Source organism: Heliangelus exortis, chromosome 1 (assembly GCF_036169615.1).
Source record: "Heliangelus exortis chromosome 1, bHelExo1.hap1, whole genome shotgun sequence".
NCBI lineage: Eukaryota > Metazoa > Chordata > Aves > Apodiformes > Trochilidae > Heliangelus > Heliangelus exortis.
Genome location: NC_092422.1, coordinates 185,838,373 through 185,861,493, shown reverse-complemented (window position 1 = coordinate 185,861,493; position 23,121 = coordinate 185,838,373). Strand labels below are relative to the sequence as shown.

At 36.2% G+C, this 23,121-nt stretch overlaps 1 protein-coding gene across 8 annotated transcripts in view; it reads left to right on the top strand.

The window, feature by feature from the left end:
- The window catches only part of MAGI2 (membrane associated guanylate kinase, WW and PDZ domain containing 2), a 694,924-nt gene that overhangs the window by 396,307 nt on the left and 275,496 nt on the right, over positions 1-23,121 (top strand). For all 8 annotated transcript variants that reach the window (XM_071734034.1, XM_071734029.1, XM_071734032.1 and 5 more), the window contains exon 3: positions 19,112-19,231. In XM_071734034.1, coding sequence (XP_071590135.1) covers positions 19,112-19,231 — 120 coding nt within the window. The remainder of the gene's footprint in view (positions 1-19,111; positions 19,232-23,121) is intronic.

The following is a 23,121-nucleotide window of genomic DNA, read 5'->3' as shown; positions in this document are numbered from 1 at the left end:
GATCTCTCCTTCACATCTGTACCACCATGGCTTTACAACATGCAGTTTAAAGAAAATGGAGAAATTACATCTTCCTTCTATGGCCTTTTCATGCTGATGTGTTGTGGAGCCATAAGAGGTAAATGTGAATCTAGTCATTAATTTTCTTTGGCATCATAAAAGAATTGTATATATAAAAATTAAATAATAGTATTCCAATAAACCTGTTAATCTTAGGTTTGTGTTACTTGCTCAAAAAAACTGGATCATTATGTCACAGCAAAAGGGAGATGGCTTTACAGGATGAGATTTCAGGTTCATCTGTGCCCTATTCCTAATTTTGAGTATCATGTAATATGTCCCTACCACATAAAAGATGTATCTATACATTTGTGTACAAATTGTTCTGTTAGTAAAATCTCTTCTGGTCCTACCAATTATCAAGGATGAATTCCTGCAGGGCTACTGCAGGGCTTTTCAAAAATGAAGTGCTAAAGATCTAAGGTTTCTTCATTCTATAAACATTACTATGGTTACTTTTATGTAACATTTCATTTTTTTATTTTTTATTGTAGCATTGTATCTGTCAACAGAAGGCAAATAGATGTTGTTTTTCATAAAGTAACAGTTCATTCTTTAAGATACAATAGATTTCATTTCCTATTTTTCATTCCCGGTGATTGGCTTAGTGTGACCAAAATACAAATTATTCCTTGGCTCCATTTTTATACCACATAACATTTTCTTGGATATTTTCCTGTTTGCTAGCCAGCTGGGGCCAAGAAAGCATAGGTGCAAGTGAGCACTCAGGATGGACTTATGTGCACGTGGTGTAGTTAGTGAAAAATCTGCTTCACGTTTTGGGATTTGTGTTGGATGCTCTCAGGCATCTAATTGGAAGGGAATAGGAATGGTCCCTCCTAAATGCAAGTCTTGATTCTAGATACAAAAGCATAAGACAAATCTCAGGCAAAGCCTGGTGCTGCTGCTGCATTTAAACCACTTGCAGAAAGGTAGCATCCTGCCAGGCATTTATAATTGACCCGAAGGAGACATTTCATGTATTGATAAACTTCATTATCACAAGATCATAAAATAATTAGTCTAGAAGGGACATCTGGAGATAATTTGCTCCAACACTTCACTCTCAGCAGGACCAACTTCAAAGTTATATCCATCTTGGATGGCATATCATTGAGTTCAACACCTTGTCAAGCTGACTTTGAGATTCTGCAAGGATATAGTGTCACTGGGCAACCTGTTACAGTGTTTGATTACTGCTGTCATTTTTCCCCCCCTTAGTATCTTTATTGATAGTGTTTGCTACTGTTTCTGTCTGTACATTTGGAATGATTAGGAAAGAGTTTAGGCTGAGGAAATCAGTTGCCCTGTCATTCTTGGACATTTCTGGCAAAACCACTGTGTTGGTAGATTCAGTTTCTCTTGCAAGCAAGAAACATTTCTTTTTAGGTGAAGAATAAGAAAGACATAAGTGTCATACATCTTCCCTGGACTGTAATTTGTCCCTGGAGGAATGGATGGAGTTAAGCTATTAATACAATTGGAAGCTGCTGCATCTCTGTCAGTCTCATCCATTTACCTGCCTTTGCTGAGAGGCAGCTTGAGGAAGAGTAGGGTTACACTGCCCAGACATGAGCCTGGTAATACTTCTGTAGCTAAATACATCACTAACTACGTGCTGAATTCATAGAGTCAGAAGTTCTACAGCCAGAGGGGATCATTATGTTCACCTTGTCTGACCTCCTGTGTTACATAAAGGACAGATTTCTTCAACCATTTTTAACAATTGAGACCAATTCCTATTAAAAAAACCCAACAAAACAACAAGCAACAAACTACCCTTAAAGAGAATCTACTACAGCATAACAATTCAGTTAATCAGCCTCTATATTAAAAGCATACACGTTTTTCTAGTCTCAGTGCAGGAACACTCAACTTCTAGCTACCAAACAGATCATGGTACTAGATATTTTATGATTAATTAAACTGAATGTTTGCTTTAAAAATATTTTATAATGAGAGACATCAGTTACTTTTACACAATATAAAATTTTAAATAGTAATTAAATCCCTCAACTGTGTGATCTTAGAACATACATGTCCTGGACTTGCATCTGATTCCACTCATACTCACCTTTACCCTTCTGTCACCTGTCTTCTTGTTGTCTATTTATACACTTCTTGCTATAGCAGTCAACATGTTATGAGTTCATTTATTTGACATGTGTTTAGATTTGTTCCTAAGCACAGTATCTTTGGGGACTCTGAGATAATTTGGATAAAGAATGTCTATATGCCTCTTGTATTTTTCCTTCCATTTTCTGATGGCCAGTACATTCATTTCTAGTCTATATCTCTGTGCATTGATTTTTCCTTTAATTGTGTCATTACCATTATGTAGAGGCTGAATATAAGTGATATTGGTATTTCAGCCTCTGTAAAATTTTGACTTCAACTTTTTCAAGACAGAGCAACATTTAGGACATTTATGACACTGCTCAGTTTTTGTTAGAAGGACATTTATAATTACTATTAAAATGTCTAACAGTTTAAACTCATGTGAGACTGTCATCAAAAATTAGCACATCTACGCAGACAGCAACATTCAAGGTCAGAGAACCAAAGAATGAAGATTCATCCACACTGCTATAAAACAAAGCTTTCTTGTGTAGTGGGTACTACCAAGGTAGTGTTCATGCAGTGATGGCAGATAATTTGGGTCTTGTACCTTGTTCTCTGTTCTTGTGTCTTCCTACTTTGGGGTAGAAATACATTTGAAATTATTTAGGAACCATTATATTTTACCTTAGAATATTGTTTTTATAGCTATTTCTCTCTCAGAACAGATGGGGTTTATTTTATTTAGCAAAATGTATTTCTTGTTGAGATGGAAAAATCCTTTTTCAGTACTAATTGCCATATCTTCCAAACATTTTCTCCATGAAGTCTGTTTCTACCCAACACTTGGACTAGTCTGCATTTTAGACAGAGGGTACATTTAAGGATCTTACACTGTCCACAGGTTAAAAAACAAAATAAGACAAACAAACCCAAGAACCCCCCCCCCTAAAAAATATCCATGAAGGTTGAACAGGTGATATACTGGTGTTTTGTGTTATTAGTGAACTAATTGACCTGCAGTGAATTCCTTGGCTTTACTGGATTTTAAAACATAAAGTAGTGGCAAGATAAAGAGCATTATTTACTGTATAATTTTAGACTGAAATTAATATTAAGGTATGAAGAAATTGTACTGTGTTATTTATGAGCTTGAAATCAATTACTTGCAAATATATAAAACCACAATTCAACATCTTGACTGATACAAGTAAAAAATATTGCTTTAATTTTTTCTAGTTGCAAATAAGGTTTCCTATTTTTAGTATCTTCATAATTGTATACTTTCCTTCAGATATTTCAGAAGAAAAGCCCCCCAGCCACACGTCAGAATGTCAGAAACTGTAGAACACATTCCCATGGGAGAATGGCATTGGCTGAGCACGTTTAACTGGGCTGTTTTTCACTTGCAGCAGATGAGAAATCCAACAGGCTATAGTGTGCCTTTACCTTCTTACATTGGAACTCCTTTGAAGAGATAAGAGATGGGAGTATATTAATTCAAAAATCTGGATAAATTATAGGAAAAAATGTGAAAGTGAAACAGAATTCACATTGTTAATAGCTCATTTCAGAAAGGAATGTAACATACTCCCTCTAGTGATGAACAGGTCATTTCCAAAATCTTCATAAGGTTATAAGATGACTTATTCAAAATGTTTTTGGCTCATGATACTTGGAAGCAATCTTTTACTTCAGGGTGATACATGGTATGCAATATGCTTTATTGCAATCATACTTTGCATAATATATCAACAAGAAGTTGAAATGCTTCATTAGATGTACTAAAATGTAAGATTTCTGGACTTACATCACTATCTTTAGTTCCATTTTCTGTGAAGATCCTGTGAATCACAGATATATCAATGGTGAATTAATTTTCTCTACTCAGATAAAAATAAATTCACAAAAAGAACAACTGCGAGCAAAATAATAAATAGGCCAATTTTCACTCATAATTCTTACATCCTAAAATCCTCCTAAAATGTCATTAAAATTCAGTGTTCCCTGTACAGAATGATGTGCAAGCAATACATATTGCAAAAATTAGACTCAATGGCTATGCACGAGGTGGGTTTATGCAGTAAATACACCATTAATTAATTTAAAATAATTATCTTTGTTAGATGTAATTCAGCCAACCATCATCTAACACATGCATCTAAACTTTAATAAAAATACACTTTCTGCACTTGACATGTCTTCATGTCTTAAACAAACCCAGTTTATTCAAAGCTCTACTTCTTCATGACCTGTTCATGGGGAATTCAGCCAACACAAAGCTTTGCTGTTGCTGCCATTGTTTTATTCTACTTTCAGGAGATCATTTACTCTAGCTTAAATAAAAAAGTCCCCATTTCTAGTAATTTCTTTTCCTCAAGGTCAGCTAATGCAGCAACTAAGTTTTCAAAACCTACAAAAAGTGTTATTTGATTTGTTTTATCCTAGAATTCGAATTCAATTCTTTTAAGTACATTTTTTCAAACAAAGAGACAAACAAAACCCAACAACATTAAAAAAAAACAAACAAACAAAACCCAAAACCCAAGCAAGTTTCTTAAAAACAAGTAACAAAATTAATATGTCAATGTAGTGGCTAAAGCCACAGCTTGATGTGTGACCCCATTACCTGTCACTGAACACATGCTGGTTTTGACAGCCACTCTTCCAGTGGTACACCTGGGTTGTCAAGGGGTTTCTATGTCCAGTGTATTTCTTGAGTTCCATGCATTCTGAGGTTAACTTGCACTAAAAATTGGGAGTTAAAGTTGCAGTTCAGTCTGGTCAGGTGGCAGAGAAGATTCATGGTTTGAGTGTTACTCCATGTGAGATGGTTCAACAGCCATAGAAAAAGAGTCCCACTGTTTGGCAAACCTGAAGCTTGATGGCAACTGGGAAGTCACTTTGCAAGCTGGAGGTGACTCCTACCTTTTGCTGAGTATGGAGGCCCAAGAGTTGATGCTTTCAGTGTTGCTGTTCAAGACTATGGCAGTACCTCATCCTTCCAGAACTTGTTGTTTTCCCCTGGAGAAATTGTAACAGCAGCATTAGCTGAGTTTCAGCAAGACTGCATACAGCATTATATCCTGTCTGTTATTGAATTAACACAGCAGTATTCATGTTCAAACAGCTTAGTGACAAATGTCTTGTGCTGAAAGAACACAAGGAAGGAGCTGGAGCCAAAACCACTCCTGTTCTCCATCACAGTACTAGTGGTAGCAAAACAACCCTGCAGTGTAAGTGTAGGGACATCACCTTTTCTTATAAAGGATTAAGATGCTGAAAAGTTGTCCCAAAGGAGACAACTCTTCTCTACACATTCTTCAACAAAAAAGCATTTAATTTCATTTTTATTTTTTGTTCTGCTGGATTTTTGTCATTATTTTTTGTGAATGCAAATGTCTCAACTATACTCATGCTGTATGCCAAGACATGGTTAAACTTAAAAGTGATCTGAGAAATCTGAGAAATATTTTGTTTCTCTAATTTCTCTGAACAGGTACACTGTCTTGCTTTCATTAATAACACTGAAATCAAGTTTCTGCAGCAGTAGATCTCATTTCTGCAGTAGTAGTTCTCATTTATTATAGTTTGGGCCAAATCACACTTTTCGTTCAGTGAATTACAGTTTCACCATTAACCACAGGAGCTAGAAAGGAGACTTAATATTATTTCAATTGTTGAATTTAGGGAAGTAACTTCCAAATTAACAGTTACCAAATTACCAATTGCAAAATATTGTCTTTAATGTTATTGTCTTTTGTGTTATCTAGAGACAAAACTACAGCTTGGTGGATTAAAAAAAAATATCAACAGTGGAGAGATAGTATGGAATGGCTTCTGAAATCACCTTTCAAATTTGTATAACGACATTTTTAGTTTCATTTGAAGTGCAGCTAATGTGATTAACGTTGATTTAATAGATTTTTCCCAAACATTGTCTTAGACAGTAACACTATAATTCCATCATATCACCAGAATTTCAATTCTCTCATGACTGGGGATAAAAACTTATGGTTTTGTTAGCCAAGGCATAGAGATCTACCTTCTACAGTTGTCAGAAAATCTGTTTCACCAAAGGTGAAATAAACACCTACAATTAGTTATTATAACTGCTGTTTCCCTACCCTGAGATACTGAGCAGTTCTCTCAAGAGATCACAAGGGATAAAACTAAAAGGGTAATACCCCCAAAAGCAGTGATTTAAGTCACCTAGGGCTACTAGATATTATGGGAATAAGAACGCACAAGAAAAATAAAAAGATTATGCTATGTTTCTTTAATGAAGATATTTCATTTTCAAGAGGAACTGTTCCACTAGGTAGATTGACCACTTTGCAAATAACGAGAAGCTAGGCTGGTGTGAAGATTTCTAGAACCATAGTGTCTGACCATGAACCATTACTGAGGATAAACACATATTTGAGTTAAAAGAGTGAGCTGGTTTTCAGACAATGTCTGTATAACAAGTACACCACCTTCAGTAAACTGGCATATTATAAATTCATCACAGATTTTACCACTATTTAATGCTGCTGCACTTCTACATCTTGAAAGGAAGGGACAACTATATATATATGGTGCCAGGAAAAAAGCCAACACATCACATTAGGATTTGGTTCAGAGACATGATAAATGTGAAAAAGCAATAGTGATCTTGTACATTGCTATACAAGACTCATGAACAGACCTTTGAAGAAGCAGAAATGGTAAGATACTTAAAAGGAAAGAAAGGGGGCATAATTATAAAATAAGGAATATTCACATTTTCAGGTGGTTGGGAAGATGGAATCATTGACCCACCCTCTTCAGGGCATTCAGTTTTCTGCTACTTATTATTAGAGTCACAAATTCCTAAATAGTAATTAACCACACCCATTTAAAAAAAATTGGGTCTGTTTCAATTTGATAGAGGCACTCTTATTTTGCTCTTTTATCATCAGTAGCAACAGACATCAATTTGTGCTATCCATTTGGAGCTGAAATAAGTGGAATTAACTCATGTCTGTGACTCATCAGTTCAATGACTACTGAATTGAATGTTGCAAGGTTGATTACAACTTATCATATTAGAAAATGAACTCTGACTGTACCTGAAAAGCAGCAATTTTAATTATGAAACCCAAGGAATACTTGCCACTCATCAACAGCTTTGCTTTCAGCACTACTGAAGACAAAAGGAATCTCAAGGTCACATCTGGGACTGAAATCTCTCAGGTTGTTCCAAGCCCTTCTTTATTCAGCCTAAGCCTTCAACATAATGCTTACATTTCTCTGGAATAAGGAAATTGTCCATCAGTTGCAGCTTGTAGTCTTCATGAAATGACCTTCACCAGTGTTGTACTTACACCTCAGAAATAATTCCAGTAGGAGATAAGAATAGCAGTGAACTTCACATTCAGAATTATGTGACATTTATTTCCTCACCTTCATGTATTTGACTCCTTTGAAGTTAAATCTAAGATTTTTTTTTCTATCTTCAGAAGAAGAATGAACAAAGTTCTTTAAATTTTTTTAAAAACTTGAAAATAGTCACAATATCTAAATCTGCAGCAGGCACTTTTAAGTTCGAAAGCATGCTTTAAAATAATGACTCCTGTATAAATAATTTATTCAACTTGTTACTGAGGGTAGATATTTTTTTTGCTAATGTGTGTTAAACTAAAAATAGGTTTTTTCCTAAAAACAAATGGGAAAAGCTGTTTCAAGAGTTGTTTTTTTAAGGTTAGTCATGCTTTAAGGGAAAATGACTTGATATAAAAGTGGAGATGGTTTCAAAATTATATATTTAGTTCCTGAATAATATAGAAGTGTTCCATGATGCATTAATTTATCTGAAGGAAGGAGAATATATTTTCTCCCCCTCTGTTTTAAACTGGACTTTTTTAGGACAGAAAATCAAACACTATGTTTCTGTGGAACTTACTGCATAAATTTGTACTTTAATAGAAAATTTGTTCCCTGGCAGAAACAGTGGATGAAGAATAGCAACAGAGAACTTTGTACCAAGGATACCACATCACTATTGTGCATATCCTATTTTTGTTGTTTGTAGTGGAAAGTAAAATGGAGGAAAGAGGGAACAAGATCCTTTCTCTTACTCTAGAAGCAGACAAAAAAACCCAGCTCCTTGCTGTGCCAATGTGGCCGAGTGGCACAGCATTCCAGAGCATGTAACCTTCAAATGAGAAATGAGCTTCTGCATGGACAGAGCAGCTCTGCCATGGGAAGCAGCCTTTTAGCATCAGTTCTTCTGCTTGAAGCCTTCCTGAGGCATGCACTGGTGTCCCACAGGGAGAAATCCTGCCTAGCACTGGTGGGATCCTTTCTCAGGGAACCGGATTCCCTGTGTCTGAATTCAGCTTTTGCTCTTTTGTCTGGATAGCAGCTGAACAGCAGGGTTTGCAGCAGTGATGTTACATACAGTATTGCACAGGCACTTACTCATTTGTTTGAACTCTGTTAATTAAAAATGAGTTCAACAGTCTCTGCTATTACCTATGAGCATTTTTTGTCACCAAACCAAGTACGAGTCCTTGGTGAATTCCTGGTGAATTGTGCAGGGATTTGGATGTAATAATAACTCCTGGGTTGAAAGACAAGAAATGAAACCATCAAAACAAACTGTGGGCTGGAAGACAGAGAAAAACCAAGGAACTTGGAACTTTCTTTTACCATTCAGCCAACATTCACTGGAGTTTTCCAAAACACTTTTTGATTCAGACTGAGATCCAGAATAAGAGATTTGCTCTGAATGGGCACTTGCTGCCATGCCTTGTTGGACAGATATTGTTCAGAGGTATAGCAGAACAACACTATGAGGACAACAGATGGAGAATTTTAGACTTGTGTCTGAAGATTGCCAGCTTTAAGTATAGATTTTTTTTTCATTAGCATTAACTAACTAGATTCCCTATTTCAAGCATGAAGTTCCCTTATTTTTCTCTGTCATCTTCCCTAATCAGTAAATAACTCTTAAAATCTTATTATTGTTTCATGTTGATGATATATTAATTAATTGATCTGTGTTATTGATATAAACTTCCAAAACAGCTGCAGTGAGTTTGGCTTAGAAGTACATGTGTGGATGGTTTCTATGGCAGCCTATTTCACAATCCCTTTTTTAATGCCTCTAAAAGTAAGACTGTAGATTTGGAAAATCCATTTTAAAATATTTTCATAGATTTAGTAGTAACATCTGACAACTTCACAAATCCTTTTCAAATATAGTATTAAATAGACTATAAAGGATGGCTGGCTCCCTAAGTTTGAGTAAAATAGGTAAAGTGAGTAAGAATATTAGTGGGTTTTTTAGTTTAAAAATTATTATTGCAAGCATTAAAGACCTTTAAAGGTACAATATTATCTGTATATGATTTTAGCAGGTTCTTAAGTTCGTAACCTGTACAAACTGCCTAGTAAAATTTACCTTCAGCAGTTTATTCACAATGTTAAAAAAATCAACTTATATTAAGGCATGTTCTGTTGTTGACAGCAGGTGTGGTTTCCAGGATTTCTGTTAATATATTGATGTGCAATATAAATAGATGTTTTGACATCGTTGACCAAACTATCCCAAATCTCATGCAATAATATTTCCATTGATCCTCCAATCAGTTGGATCATCCAAAAGAATAATAAAATTGCTGACATTGGGCAAAGCTTCAGCTATAATATCTGGCTGTTTAGCACATCCATGCATGCCAGCAGACTCCTGGGCAAGTACCTCTTTAATTACATTCTCTATCCTCTTGAATAACTGCAAAAAATGAGGTATTTCCCAGAATTTTTTTTTTTTTCTGAAGACCTTAAGGAACCGTGTTCTAATTAAGCTTTTCTAGTAGTAGACAGCATTTTGCATATAATTAAGTGTACCTTTATTTTATTACTAACATCGGAAGACTGTCTAGATCTCATTAGCAGAAGACATAAATCTGAAGGAATATACTGAAACATAAATGCTTATGCTTACATGGTTGTCTCATCAAAATACCTGATGCACAGCTTAATTCTTTAGGTAGTTCTCTTGTACATATATATTCCTTTTCAGGTAAAATACTCTTGTTTATAGTTGGAATAAATGTTCATGGGAGTGCAAAAAACTTTGTGCAATGGGAATCAAAGCCTAAATGTCCAAGAGAGTTAAGATCATGTTTCAGTTATATCTTTACATGAGAGACTGGAAATCCATGGAAGAGCAACAATGAATGTTTAAGGAATGCACAAGGACTTGTTATCTCTATGAGTTCCTAATTAACCAAAATAAAACCTCCATCTTCCTACGAGCACAACCTACTATCCATTTATCATCAGGTTTTCAGATTTCTGTTCTCAAATATTTCTTTAGAGCAGTTCACTTCTCTTCTGTCTCTTTGGAAAGCTGACATTCTGTTTTATAATAACTATGAAAGGTAGTGAGATATATTGCAGGGTGGCTTCCCAGTTTCTTCTAGAGCTTCATGGCTGGTGCTACTTCTTGTCTTAAAAAAATAATAACTTTTAGGAAAAAATGTGGAATCTAGACTGATTAATAACTGAATTTCCTTCTTTTCAACTTTTCACTTTTTGAGCACTGAAAATCAGATTCCTTCTCGCCCTTGGTTAATCTCTGTATGTGTGGTCTGCACTTCCAAATGCAAAAACACCCATAATTTCCCAATTTGGTATTTTCCAGACATTACATAGAATGCATTTAAGTGTTATAATGATATCTGCATTAGCAACAGCTTTTCTGACTGTTTTACAAGTATCTTTGGCAATATTCCATGCCTAACTTGACACAAAGTATTCACACTTCTCTCCCATTAGCTTTTGTCTCTGAAGTCTATTGTTAACATTTTAAAAGATACTCTTGGCAAAGATAAGGGGAAAAAAGATGTTTTATTTTCTCAAATGATGCGCTGGCAATGGAGCTTGTACAGCTGGGCATAATGCTGGGTCAGAGCTGTTTTGAAAAGAAAATACCCTGCAGACTAAACGAGGAATTCACCAACAACAGGCAAGTGAGTGGATCCATGCTGGGATTGCCAGGCAGTGAGTCATGTACCTTGGTAGAGGGAACACCCAGTACATCAGTGCCTATCACAGTATAACAGCATGGAAGTGCAATGATCAAATCACTGCATGGTGTAATGGGTAGTTTTGGATATGTCACAGTTTATTTTAAAGAAAAGTCTTCAAGTATCCATCTCAGCCTGTAGCTGCTGTGCTGCTTTTCTTCTCTGGGTGTCTTGCTGGTCCATTGGTCCTCGCAGCATTAACCAACCAAATGAATAAATAACATCCTACCTGCAGTCCTCAGGTAGAAATACTATCATTCCCATCTCCCAGTTTTACTTTGCTGTTCATCTCCAATATGACTTAATTTTTAAAATGCATGAACTATCTTTGGGCTGGTTTTATGCATGTTGTACAGTTCTTACTACGCTGCACAAAAGCAAAAGGACAAATAGAAACCCAGGCTATATTTAACTGGAAGCTACTCAATACATACTGAATCTTATTAAAAACAACCAAAAAAACCAAACCAAACCAAAACAAAACAAAACCAAAAACAAACCCAAAAAACCAACCAAACAAACAAATTAAGGTATAGGCACATCTGAGTGGAATAATCTTGCCATTACCAGGCAGGAGGTTATTTCAAGCCTACCTAATGCATGTGTCTTAAATTTAGAAAAAGTGAAAATCTAAAGAACCTCAGGCTGGATGCCTATTCTTTCCACAAAGGACATACGTATCTGTTACTGTGTGCATTGTAGATCTAAAATCCAGAAAGACAATGTATCTGTTTTACGTTACAAAATATATTTTATCTTAAGAATTATGTGGTACTACAGAATGTGGCCACTTCAACCTAGTACAGAGTACCTGAAACTGCTTTTGTCTGTAATGTTTTACCTCTCCCGGAAAAATAAAAATGTGACAAACATGTAACAGTTTCATCAATACCAAAATATAATAAAAACTTTAAAAATGTGAAAATGTGTCAGCATTTTTTTTCTTAAACAAAACAAACCAAAACTTTCTTATGATGTGACCCAAATTCTCCACCTAATTTCAGTGGTCACTATATTATTGATCTATCGAGCTAATCTATTTTTTCTGCTAATATTGGCAAATCCTGATGGTCCACAGTGACTGGAAAACTTTCTGTTAATTCAGGTGAATTAAACACCCAGAAACGAAAATATTATTTTTGTGATGAATGTATGGCTAAGTGCTTTTCTCTTTCTACTAAAACTTGGTCAGAAAATCCTGGAGATAGTAAAAACATGCTGTTTCTTTCAGAGAGAGTCTGCTTTTTTTCTCTATGTAGGGGTAACTGTTCAAGTAATGCTGTAGCCTCATAGCTCAGCAGCTGCTAAATACCTTGCTTTGCCTCACTATAGAGCATTCAGCACCTTTGCTAGTGGTGTTCGAATTGATTAACCTGGAGATTGTCTGTGGGATCACATTTGCAAACAACCTGCTCATTAATGCAATTTGAAACTATTACGCCTGAAAAATATTTTCAGGAATCTGGAATTAATTCTTTTGCTCCTGCAATTATTTTTATAGATATGCAACAGGAAATTACTGGTATTGCCCACTTTGAAAGAAGGAAAAAAAAATTTTTCCCCTTCACAACTCTTAGCAAGAAAGGTCTTATGCCATTCTGTGTTATGTTTTTGCCATGAGAAGTATCATAAACATTTGAAGCTTCCTGCTTTGTAGTACATCTAAAATCACTTTGCATCAAAATTACATTTATTATTCTCTTCAGCTGGGAATTCAGTAGATCAAGATGAATGTGGTGTTTCTCTGCCTAATGCAGTTAGTAATTTGACAAGATAGGTATAATTTCCCATACATTTCAGTTCTGCACAGCAATAGCATCCCAGAGTAATTTGGCAAACAAACAAAGGAGCTAATTAAACGTTGTTGTTTTGACAACAACTTTGTAAGGCAAAGTGTATACAAGGTCATACCAAAGGCTCAGCTGAAGTTTATTAAAGATTAGCAGCCTGTTTCTGCAGGAGGGATCCCTCCAGCTACTCTAATGTATGACAGCCTGGTGTAGTGCTTTCCACAACAAGCTGTTGTATAGAGCAGAATTACAAAACAGATTTTCATCAGAATGCCTAATAAAAGGGCTTTTTCTATTAAAGATTGTTTTTCTCTTTATGTTTTGTTATATTTGGAACAAATAAGCACAATAAGGCCGTATTTGCTTCCATATACTTGGAAGTAGTAGATAATTATGCAAAAAGAGTTAGGTTATTACTGTGCCTTTCAGTTGCACTGTAAATCCTTGTAGCAAAGACACACCTTTACTTTTGTATTTACCTCATGCAAGAGGAACCAATCTGTGAATTTAAATGCAAATCAGCTAAATAACTATGAAGGTGTTTGGATAGTGAAGAGGTATGCCATGTTTGCCCTTACTCTGCAATTAAAAAATGTAATAATAAAAATACTTATAATAATCTCAGAGCACTGAAACTTGTGCGAAGTCTGTGTGTAAGTATTGGACTATGCAGGGACCAAGGGCTTTGCTTCAGCTCTCCTGACCATCATATAAACTGTAAAGGAACACTACTCATGTTAATATTATCCTTGGAATGCTGCCAAAGACTGTAAAATAAGCGTTATTTGCTATGCAAGGATGAAGTATTCTTGAAAATGTATCAGTGGTACTGAGCACAGAACACCTTTCTCAGTCTTTCCTGTCATAGTTCTGGGATTTTTAACTAACATTCATTTTCCTGTGCTATCACACATTATACATGGAATTAGCAATAAAAGAAATATTCAGAGGGCACCTTTCCTGCTCTTGAAAGTAGCAGAGGTGGACAGACACAGTGAAGACTCAGTGCTTCTAAGAAGTAGAGATATTTTCCAAGTCCAACTGAACAACTTGTTCCCAAATAAGCACAAATTATATTTAATTATGTACTTGGATGCTGAGATTAAACAAGAGACATATAATGTACTAATTTTTCTCCTACCTGTTCAAACTCACATACAGTTCTTCCAGAGTTTATAATTCTATAATTTTGTACTAATAATGGGCATCTGGACTGAACACTACCTGACCTGATCATTTTTCCAAGCTGCACTAGCAATCACAATAAATTATTATTTTTTTTAAGTGTTATTCATTGTTCCCCAATCTCATATAAGCAGTATTTCAAAAACAGTCATTGCTGTTAAATGAAGTCACTCTTTTTCTTGTTCATTGCAAAGATTTCTTAGGTGTCTGAATTTATACCCTCAGATGCCTATACACAGTTGAAAGAAAAAGTGCTCTTTCAAAAGCTATTTAAACAGCACCTAATTCCTCTCCAAAAACAAAGCACCATCATATAACACAGCACTGAGCATGGAAAGCCTGTGCTGAGGGATGGTAAATCACCATGTTTCTCCCACGGAACAGAAGAATAAACAAGGTAAAATAATCGCTAAACTATCCCAACTGTCCATCTTGAAGTTATAAATCCAGACAAAGCAGTTACTCAGTGGGTGACCTTAATACTGTTTTTGGGAGCAAGTTGACGAATGATGCAAGCAGTGCTTATGAAATCAAAGGCCAGTATCAGTATCAGTTCAGAATTTGTAGACCAAGATCCTGTAATTTCTAAGGTACCTACACATTGCACCACAACACTCTCTGGTGTGGAGTTGTTTCTCTTACTTGCAAGCTACTCTCTTTGTATCTTATGTTCAACAGCAACAATGGGTTGCAGTTGTCATACATATGCATAGTGCAAATATGCTTTGCTGATTTTGATCTTGCAAGATTTGAAAGTATCATGCTCTTTCATTATGAAATTCAAAGATTGTTTTTTCATACATTACCATGGTAACAAAATGGTAACTGGGTTACTATTTTCACTTTACATTAGTAAAAGGCTAAATACTATAAGCAGTAGCAGGTGTGTCTTATTAAGCTTTGATGCTGCATAACGAAAGGTGTTGTTTCTGGAAAATATGAGGCTTTGAATTAAACCTTTGCTTTAAGTCTTGAATCACTGTAGTTTTTAGACCTGCTTATCTGTCTATATGAATGTAGCTAGAGACAAAATGAGTGGTAACTCTACATTAGTTATAAGCAAGGAAAATGAAAAATTGCCTGTGGTCTATAGAATTCATATATAGAGACCTCAATGTTCAGACCTCAGTGGATGTTGAAGATTCCTCAGTAACTGCCTCCAAGTCTGTAAACCTTCATATTGCAAACCCTCTGGTACTTACAGAAAGGTATAAAGGACAGCAGAAATATTAATAGCAGTAACTCAGTTACTCCAGGGTATAGGAGTAAAAGAGGCAATAACTATTGATTATGCCATTAACCAGGGAATTAACTATTTTGCTATTTTGCATGACGTCAGGTCCTCCAGGCTGAGAGAATGGGACTAATGCAGGAGGGAAACAGGACTCAGTAAGATTTTAGAGCAATAATATTCTGGTGAGGATAGAAACTGCTGTACCTGGGGTAAGAGTCACCCTGGACACATACTGCTTTTCTGCTTTTTCATACATTTTCATACATTTTTCATACATTTTCTGCTTTTTTTTGAAGAAAATAAGTAGTTGACATAGCATAGAAGTACTTTGTGAAACAATGCTGACCTCTAGCAGACTCCCTAATGATTATAAGAGGCTGAAACCTTCCATGTTACCATCTGAGTGTTAGTATTATCTCCTGGTATTGTAGGACAGTAGGTAGGACCTAGCACAGGTATAGGTAGAACTGGAAAGGTACTTTCTAGAATGTCTTGTTTTCCTTAAAAAATGTTCATCTGTGTAATTTACTCATTTTTGATTTAACTTTCAGTAGAAAGGATTTGTGATCTCCATGCTGAAATATCTAATGAAACCATGGGGTGCAAGAGAAATGAAGAAAGGAAAACATCCTCTAGAATTATCAGAAGCTCTTTAGTCATCTAGGGAAATCAGTGGGAAACTGAGATACAGGGAGATTAAATTAAGAAACTTCTATGTACAGTAGCACAATGGTGTTTCTGAAGTGGAATTCTGTCTTTTTGTTTGGCCACAAAAATCCATTAGATTCATCTTAAAGTAAAATAGGAACTATCTGAAATCTTGGAGTATTACAGAACAAAATTTATTATTATATATGCAGCTCTAAACAGAGCACATCTCATGGCTGCCTTACACATAGGGATAGGTGATAAACAATTTGACTGGAGAAGAGACAGGGTTAAGGTATGTGTTAAGGATACAAAATTAGTCTATAACAAGCCCATGTATTTAATTTGAAATAGGAACATATCAGGCAAAATATTCAATTTATAGTGCAGGGCATATGCAAATGGTATCATTTAAATACCATATCCAAAAGAACATGACCAAGTCACATAAGGGCAGAAAGATCAGGACTTCAGCATCCAATTTAAGAGAGGGATTCAGAATCTAGGATGTGTGCATTACACTTTTCTAGGCAAGCTGACCAAAGACTATGATCAAAGTGGAGAAACACAGGGATAAATGAGTCTGTTGTTGGACATCCTGCAAGACCTTGCGGTCATCCCTGCTAAATATCCATGTTTAAAACAAACTAACAATGTCATAGAAACCAGTGAAAATTTAGATGTGAGGGTGTTCAGGAGGTCATCTGGTCCAACTTTCTGCTCAGAGCAGGTCTTACCTCCACATTTTATGTAACCGTGTTTGTGTCTGATTGATAAACTTCAGGAAATCCTAGTTTGGGTACATAAAAATACTGAAGAAACAGAAAGCTAGAGGTACACATCTGATTTGCCCTGTGCCATGTCTAGGAATCCCTGATTTGCCAAAGTGTTTTATGAAGAGATAGTTCCTGTCAATAGACTGTGGGAGTGAAAAAATCCTCGGGAGAGAGCATGCAAATCAAACATCTGATGCCTGTGCTGTTAGCAGAGCTCCCAAGGAGCTTGGGGGCTTGCCAGAATGCCTGTGCCTCTGCACAGTTCTCAAAAAAGGCCTGGAGATCTTTGAGGATGTTGCTGCATCCCCAGGGTCAGATATTTCATGAGATGTAAATTTAACATATGTACGGACAATCCAAGTGTTTCAGTATTTTAACCACACTATTCCTGAAAAACAATAGTAGTAAACCTAATGAACCCGTTTCTGCAAATATGGATTTTGCAAAAATAAGCAACCAAATAGTTTAAAATGTTGAGATGAAAAGGGAATTTGAATTAGACAAATAAGGGAAAGTGTCTTAAAGATTTATCAAAACATATTCCTGATGTAAGATACTGAAATGTTAGCTTCTGTCTCAGTCTTTGCCAGAGACATTCAGGCTCCCTGTGAGGAAAGAGAGGTGTCAAGCAGTAGAGAGAGAAAGGCAAGCAGTCCAGATAACCTAACTAAGGCACCATTATGTTGCTGTGTCTCCACTGACAGCAAGGAATTTGGAGAGCTCTTAAGGCCATCCAGTGCTTTGTCAAAGCGAGCACTGGCCAGGAGGAATCACTGAGAGCCCAGGAATCCTGCCATTGACATTAAGGGAACCTTACACTTCTTATGTGCTCTTTGTTGCACAAAAGTCTCCAGCAGAGTAGGAATCAGTATGAGATTAAGACAGCTGCATTTTGGGCAGTGTGGAAAAAATTCACGTTTGGGGGCAATGCAAGGGGTATTTTGTCCTTTTTGTGTCTGCCAGCTTCACGTGGTATCTGAGGCATCCCCCAGAGACCTGTGTCTGGCCAGCTGAATTGAGGTCTTGGCAGACAGGCAGCTGAATAGCTCCCTTGCTTCCACCAGTGATGAGATCTATATTGACTGGAATAGTTTGTACACAGGGCAAAAATGTAGACAACAATTACACTTGTTTTTCTTAAACTTATGATGAGTCTCGCACAAAATGCTTCAAGAGGTTTAAATGCAGATGCCTGAATAATAGACATCAAACAGTAAAATGAAGTAGCTTTTGTATTGGCCGACTTGAATCTGAATTGTTATTTTATAAGTCATGATACAATGTTTAAAGTGGTGGACTAACAACTGAGGAAGAGTCAGCACCTTTTGCATGATGTCATAATGTTAAACTTTTGTCTAGGGAGATGAAGACCTGTGTTGTAGTTGGAGCCTGGCTGACAACCAAGGACCACGGGGCTGCTCACTCCCCTCCCCCATTATGAGATGACCAGTTGCCTTTGTTGCCCTCAGCTGGACTCTCTCCGGTAGTTCCCTGTCTCCCTTGAACTGGGGAGCCCAGAACTGGATACAGTATTCCAGTTGTGGCCTCACCAGGGCACAGTAGAGGGGGAGAATGACCTCCCTCTACCACTGGCCAGACTCTTCTTAATGCAGCCTAGGATTCCATTGGGATCCTGCTTTAGTGGGAGAGTTGAACCAGATGATCTCTAGAGGAGTCTTCCAATTCTGATGATTCTGTGAATGTCTACCAGTGCTTATGCAGTTCTGTCTTCCAGAGATCACAACAGAGACAATATAGGCACCTTTGAGGTTTGCCAGCCCAGTTAGCAGGTGAAGTGAATCACTCAGTCCCTTATGCCGAACCATTTATCAAGTCCACTTATATCACTGAAACAAACACTGTGAATATGACCCTTGCAGGTCTACTTAGATTTACTATTTTGTGTAATAAATGGTTATAAAATCATGGAGCAAATCAATAGTAGACAAGACTTTGTTTGAAGCCATAGAAAATATACATCGAATATTTGTGTTAACTCTGAATGCCTGTTGTCACTTAGGATCTCTCTAGTAACATAAAAATAATAGCAGCATGATACATTTTGATTAATAAGAATAAATAATATGGATCCATAGAACATCTTACATGATCTTAAACATGCATCTCATATACACCTATCAATTTTAAAAAATTTAGCCATATGGTTTTGAAAGATATTCTGACAAGGAACATGTGCTATATGTATAAATGTTTTATGTTGTACGTTTTGAAAAAATTGCAAAATTATCATTCTACATTCAGGTCCTGTGCTTGATAGTGTGTCTTTTGTCTTATTAATAGGCACCACAAGGCCACATAAGGAGGGGGAAGTCCCTGGTGTGGACTATATTTTCATCACTGTTGAAGATTTTATGGAACTGGAGAAAAGTGGTGCTCTTTTAGAAAGTGGAACATATGAAGGTAAGCATGCTTTACTGCTACATCTGTCTCATGTTTCTATTCTGCTTTTTTCTAATTTGATGGAAATGCACTGAGACATTCATTACAAATGGGTCATTGCTGCTGTTATCAGAAATTTGTGAAGACCCATATGGCTATTATGAAAATATTTTCATATGTAAAAGCTAAAAGCAGATGGGTTAATTGTAATGTTAGTATATTACACGAGGTAAGAGAAACAGGATAACACCTTGCACCTGCAGGAAGTAGTACCTACACTAATACTAGTACCTACAACAGTTCTTTATGCCAAATATTTGAGATTTCCACAAAATTTCAGCAAGCATGTTTTTCTAATGTAGGACAAGCAAACTCTACAAGTGAAACCAGTTGTAAGGGTGACCCTTTTCCTTTACATGTGTCATCCTGCAAGTACCAATCAGAGGTTGCAAACCTCATTATTGAAGTAAAACAGGATTTGCTATGTCATGTCCTATGGGTTTTGCAAAGTTATTGAAAAAAACTTACTAATTTTGTAATATGGCAGAGAGATAGAAACTGCCCTAATGACTGTAGTTGAAAATGTCTGTACATGGGGCAAAGATGCAGCAGGTTACTGCAGAACAGTGTTTCCCAAGAGAACCGATGATTCATCTGATTTTAAACATTTCATCTGATTTAAACATTTTAAACATTTTGAAAGTAAAACTCCTACAAATGGAAGGGCAACTACATAACAGGGCATTTTAATAAAACCAGAATAATGCCATATTATTTTAAAATAGATTACACTAGCATTTAAGGTAACTGATTAATGGATTGGTCTTTTTATTGTAATCCTCAAAACTACAGGGAACACCTTGATATGAAAAACATGACCCAGACATATGAGAATATCTGTGTGAGTAGAAACTTTTACAGGAAGCAGCTCCATATTTTTACCTTGTAGTAAAAGAGGCAATGGAGACCTTTTTGTCCTGACTTTGTCCCTGTCAAGGAAAGCATCTGAAGATAAATAAGAAGCTCTTCACCCCAAAGAAAATCATTAGCTGTGTTATAAATAGCAGTAAAGAAGGTAATCCTTCCTCACTTAATCAGCACAAAGTACTCATTGGAAAGTAAATAAATTTTCATAAAGTTATATCAATACAGACCTTCTAACAAAGGTTTCCATTAAAGAAGGTCAAGGAAAGGAAAATATATTGTCTTTTCCTTTTCTACTCAGTTCAGCATTGCCTAAAACCTCATGATAGAAGTTACCTAAACATTAATATAAGTACAATACCACAATTTTATGTTTATCAGAGACTCATTAGATAACAAGCCTTTCTTGAAATATCTTTTTGTTACTTTGGGTGTTTTAAACTAACATTAAAGAAGCTTAAGTGTAGCACAAGTCCATCATTGCTTTACCATGTAATGTCATTAGTTTGTAGCAAGTTTGTAGAGACCGAACTGCTAGGATAGATTACTTCACAGTGCTCCTCTGTCCCTTGGGGCACAGTGAGAGGTGTCTTTCAATGCCAGCTCCCAGAGCTGAGTGAACAGGAAGGTGAAACACTGGCTGAGGAAGTCTGCATAGCTCAAACTGGCTGAGGCCCCAGCTGAAAACAGGTCCAAAGTTGTGACTCTGCAATGTCTGTCACATCATTTGCTGATTGCACCTGACAAGTTCACTGAAGCCAAGAAGTCAGAAACTAAACACAAACCAAAATTAACTCAACAGAGCAATTTCTGCATAAATCCTACTTCAATTCCCAGCTTTCCCAATCACCAGATGTGCATTTTGACAAAGAATAGGTAATATATTATCTCTCTGTGTATTGAGAGCGTGTATATTTGCCATATGTATTATGGCACATAATAGGTAACACGATAGAAAATATACCTAGTTTACAGACTGTTGCCACACAAAGACTTTTGGACATGACCTTCCAAAGATACACTCACTGCTTCCTGATTAATTCCTCATGACTGTAGAACCTTCCTTGGGGAAGGATTTTGCTAATCATTCTGTCACAAGTTTTCCTGAATACATTAAGCCTTCAGTGATTAAGTTTTCTGGTGACAATTATTCCAACCAGAGCAGAGAAGTTTAGAGTTCCCCTCAGTAAGAGAAAATGATTCTTGAATACTTCCATAGATCAAAAAACTTATGTGATCATGCATATTCTGGGAGATGAATTTTGTCATCTGAATTTTGTCCTACTGTTAACCTAAAAACACCATGTCAGCTAAATCATGTCCTGAAGTGCCACATCTACACATTTTTGAACACCTCCAGGGATGGTGATTCCACCACTTCCCTGAGCAGCTTTATACAGGCAGGTCTGTGCATAATAGTGACATTTGCAAGTTTTACTAGATTGATGACTAACTGAATTAACTACTAAATGAATCATCCATCTTTTTAATGATCCTAAATGTTAATAGATTGGTTTGCAGATTTCCTTTTTTTTTTATCCTTGAAAAAATAATTCTGTATTTAGTTGTTTCTATGACTTAGCTGAGTCACTGATTGCCTAACCATTGCCACTATGTATCAATTTGTCTCTACCACAAAAATTTTTTAAAGAAGGGATTTCTCATCTAGTTGAGATAAAAAGACAAACTCTGTGTTGCTATGTTGTTTTTTACAACATTTTGACTAGAAGGGTTTATTCAGTCAAATTACCTGCTACTGTATAAATTCCAAAGAGAATTAGAAACATCCAGGTAAACCAGAGGAGAGGAAGGCCAAGTGGAGACTTATCTGATACTGAGTTTTTTTATTGTTCATTATAATATTTATTGTTGTTGAAAGGACTGATACTTTCTCGAAGTAATCAGGAAACCAGTGAAAATACTCAGAAACTTTTTTTCTGGTGCAAGCAAATAATAGTTGTGATTTCAACCTGGACAGGATATAATAAAAAAATGGAGACAGTATATATTCTTAGAAAAGTGCAGTTCTATATTTTTGGGGGTTTTTTTAAGCACATGTTATTTTTTGATTTTTAAAATAGTTTTTTATGTTCTAAAAACTTCAGGAGGCTCTGTGACCTCCTTACTCCTTGCTTTTCTTTGTCTATGACTGTTGTGATAACTGTGAATGACCGCAGTCTTCAAAAATGCTGTAGGAAAGCACCAGTAAGTCCGTTACAAACACTGCACAACTCTCTTTCTTAAATGAGTTTTGTAAATATAAAACCACATAGTTTCAGTAACATCAAATCTAGTACTATTTTGATCTTTTCTATTTACTCCTTTTTGAGCAACTGTTGAAAAGTCCAAGCCATGGTATAAATTATTTTAAGCATATATAGTGGTACATAAACAGCTGTTGCATGTTTTCCAGTTTACCTGTGGTAGAGTCCATGGCAATCCAGATGACACTACTTAATGCAGAATGTGAGAAAGAGTACAAATCCCACTTGCACTCTCAGATTAACAGTCCATGACATGTTAAGTTCAATGAGACTGTCACTGAGTTCTGAATTTGTAATAAAAGTTCAGTGAATTCCACCAATGAGTTGACCTTTGGAGCAGGGAGTGTTTGCTTGAAACACACCAAACTCATTTATTTGGAGATCTCTGTATAATAGTACAGCCAAATCCTAAAGGGTTTAACTTTGGTTCTTTTTAGCAGAATTCCAATTTACTGCACTAATTTGGCCCAGAATGGTAACATCACTGAAGATAAAACTTATTTCCAAGACAGATATTGGAGTAATGTAAAATACCCATATTTCTGTACCAGTGGTGGAAGTAAAAGCCACCTGCCTCTATTTTGTGGACTCATGGAGTCAGTCCAGAGGAGGGCCACCAAGATGACCAGAGGGCTGGAGCACCTCTCCTGTGAAGACAGGCTGAGAGAGTTGGGGTTATTCACAGCCAGGAGTAGAGAAGGCTCTGGGGACACCTTAGGCCAG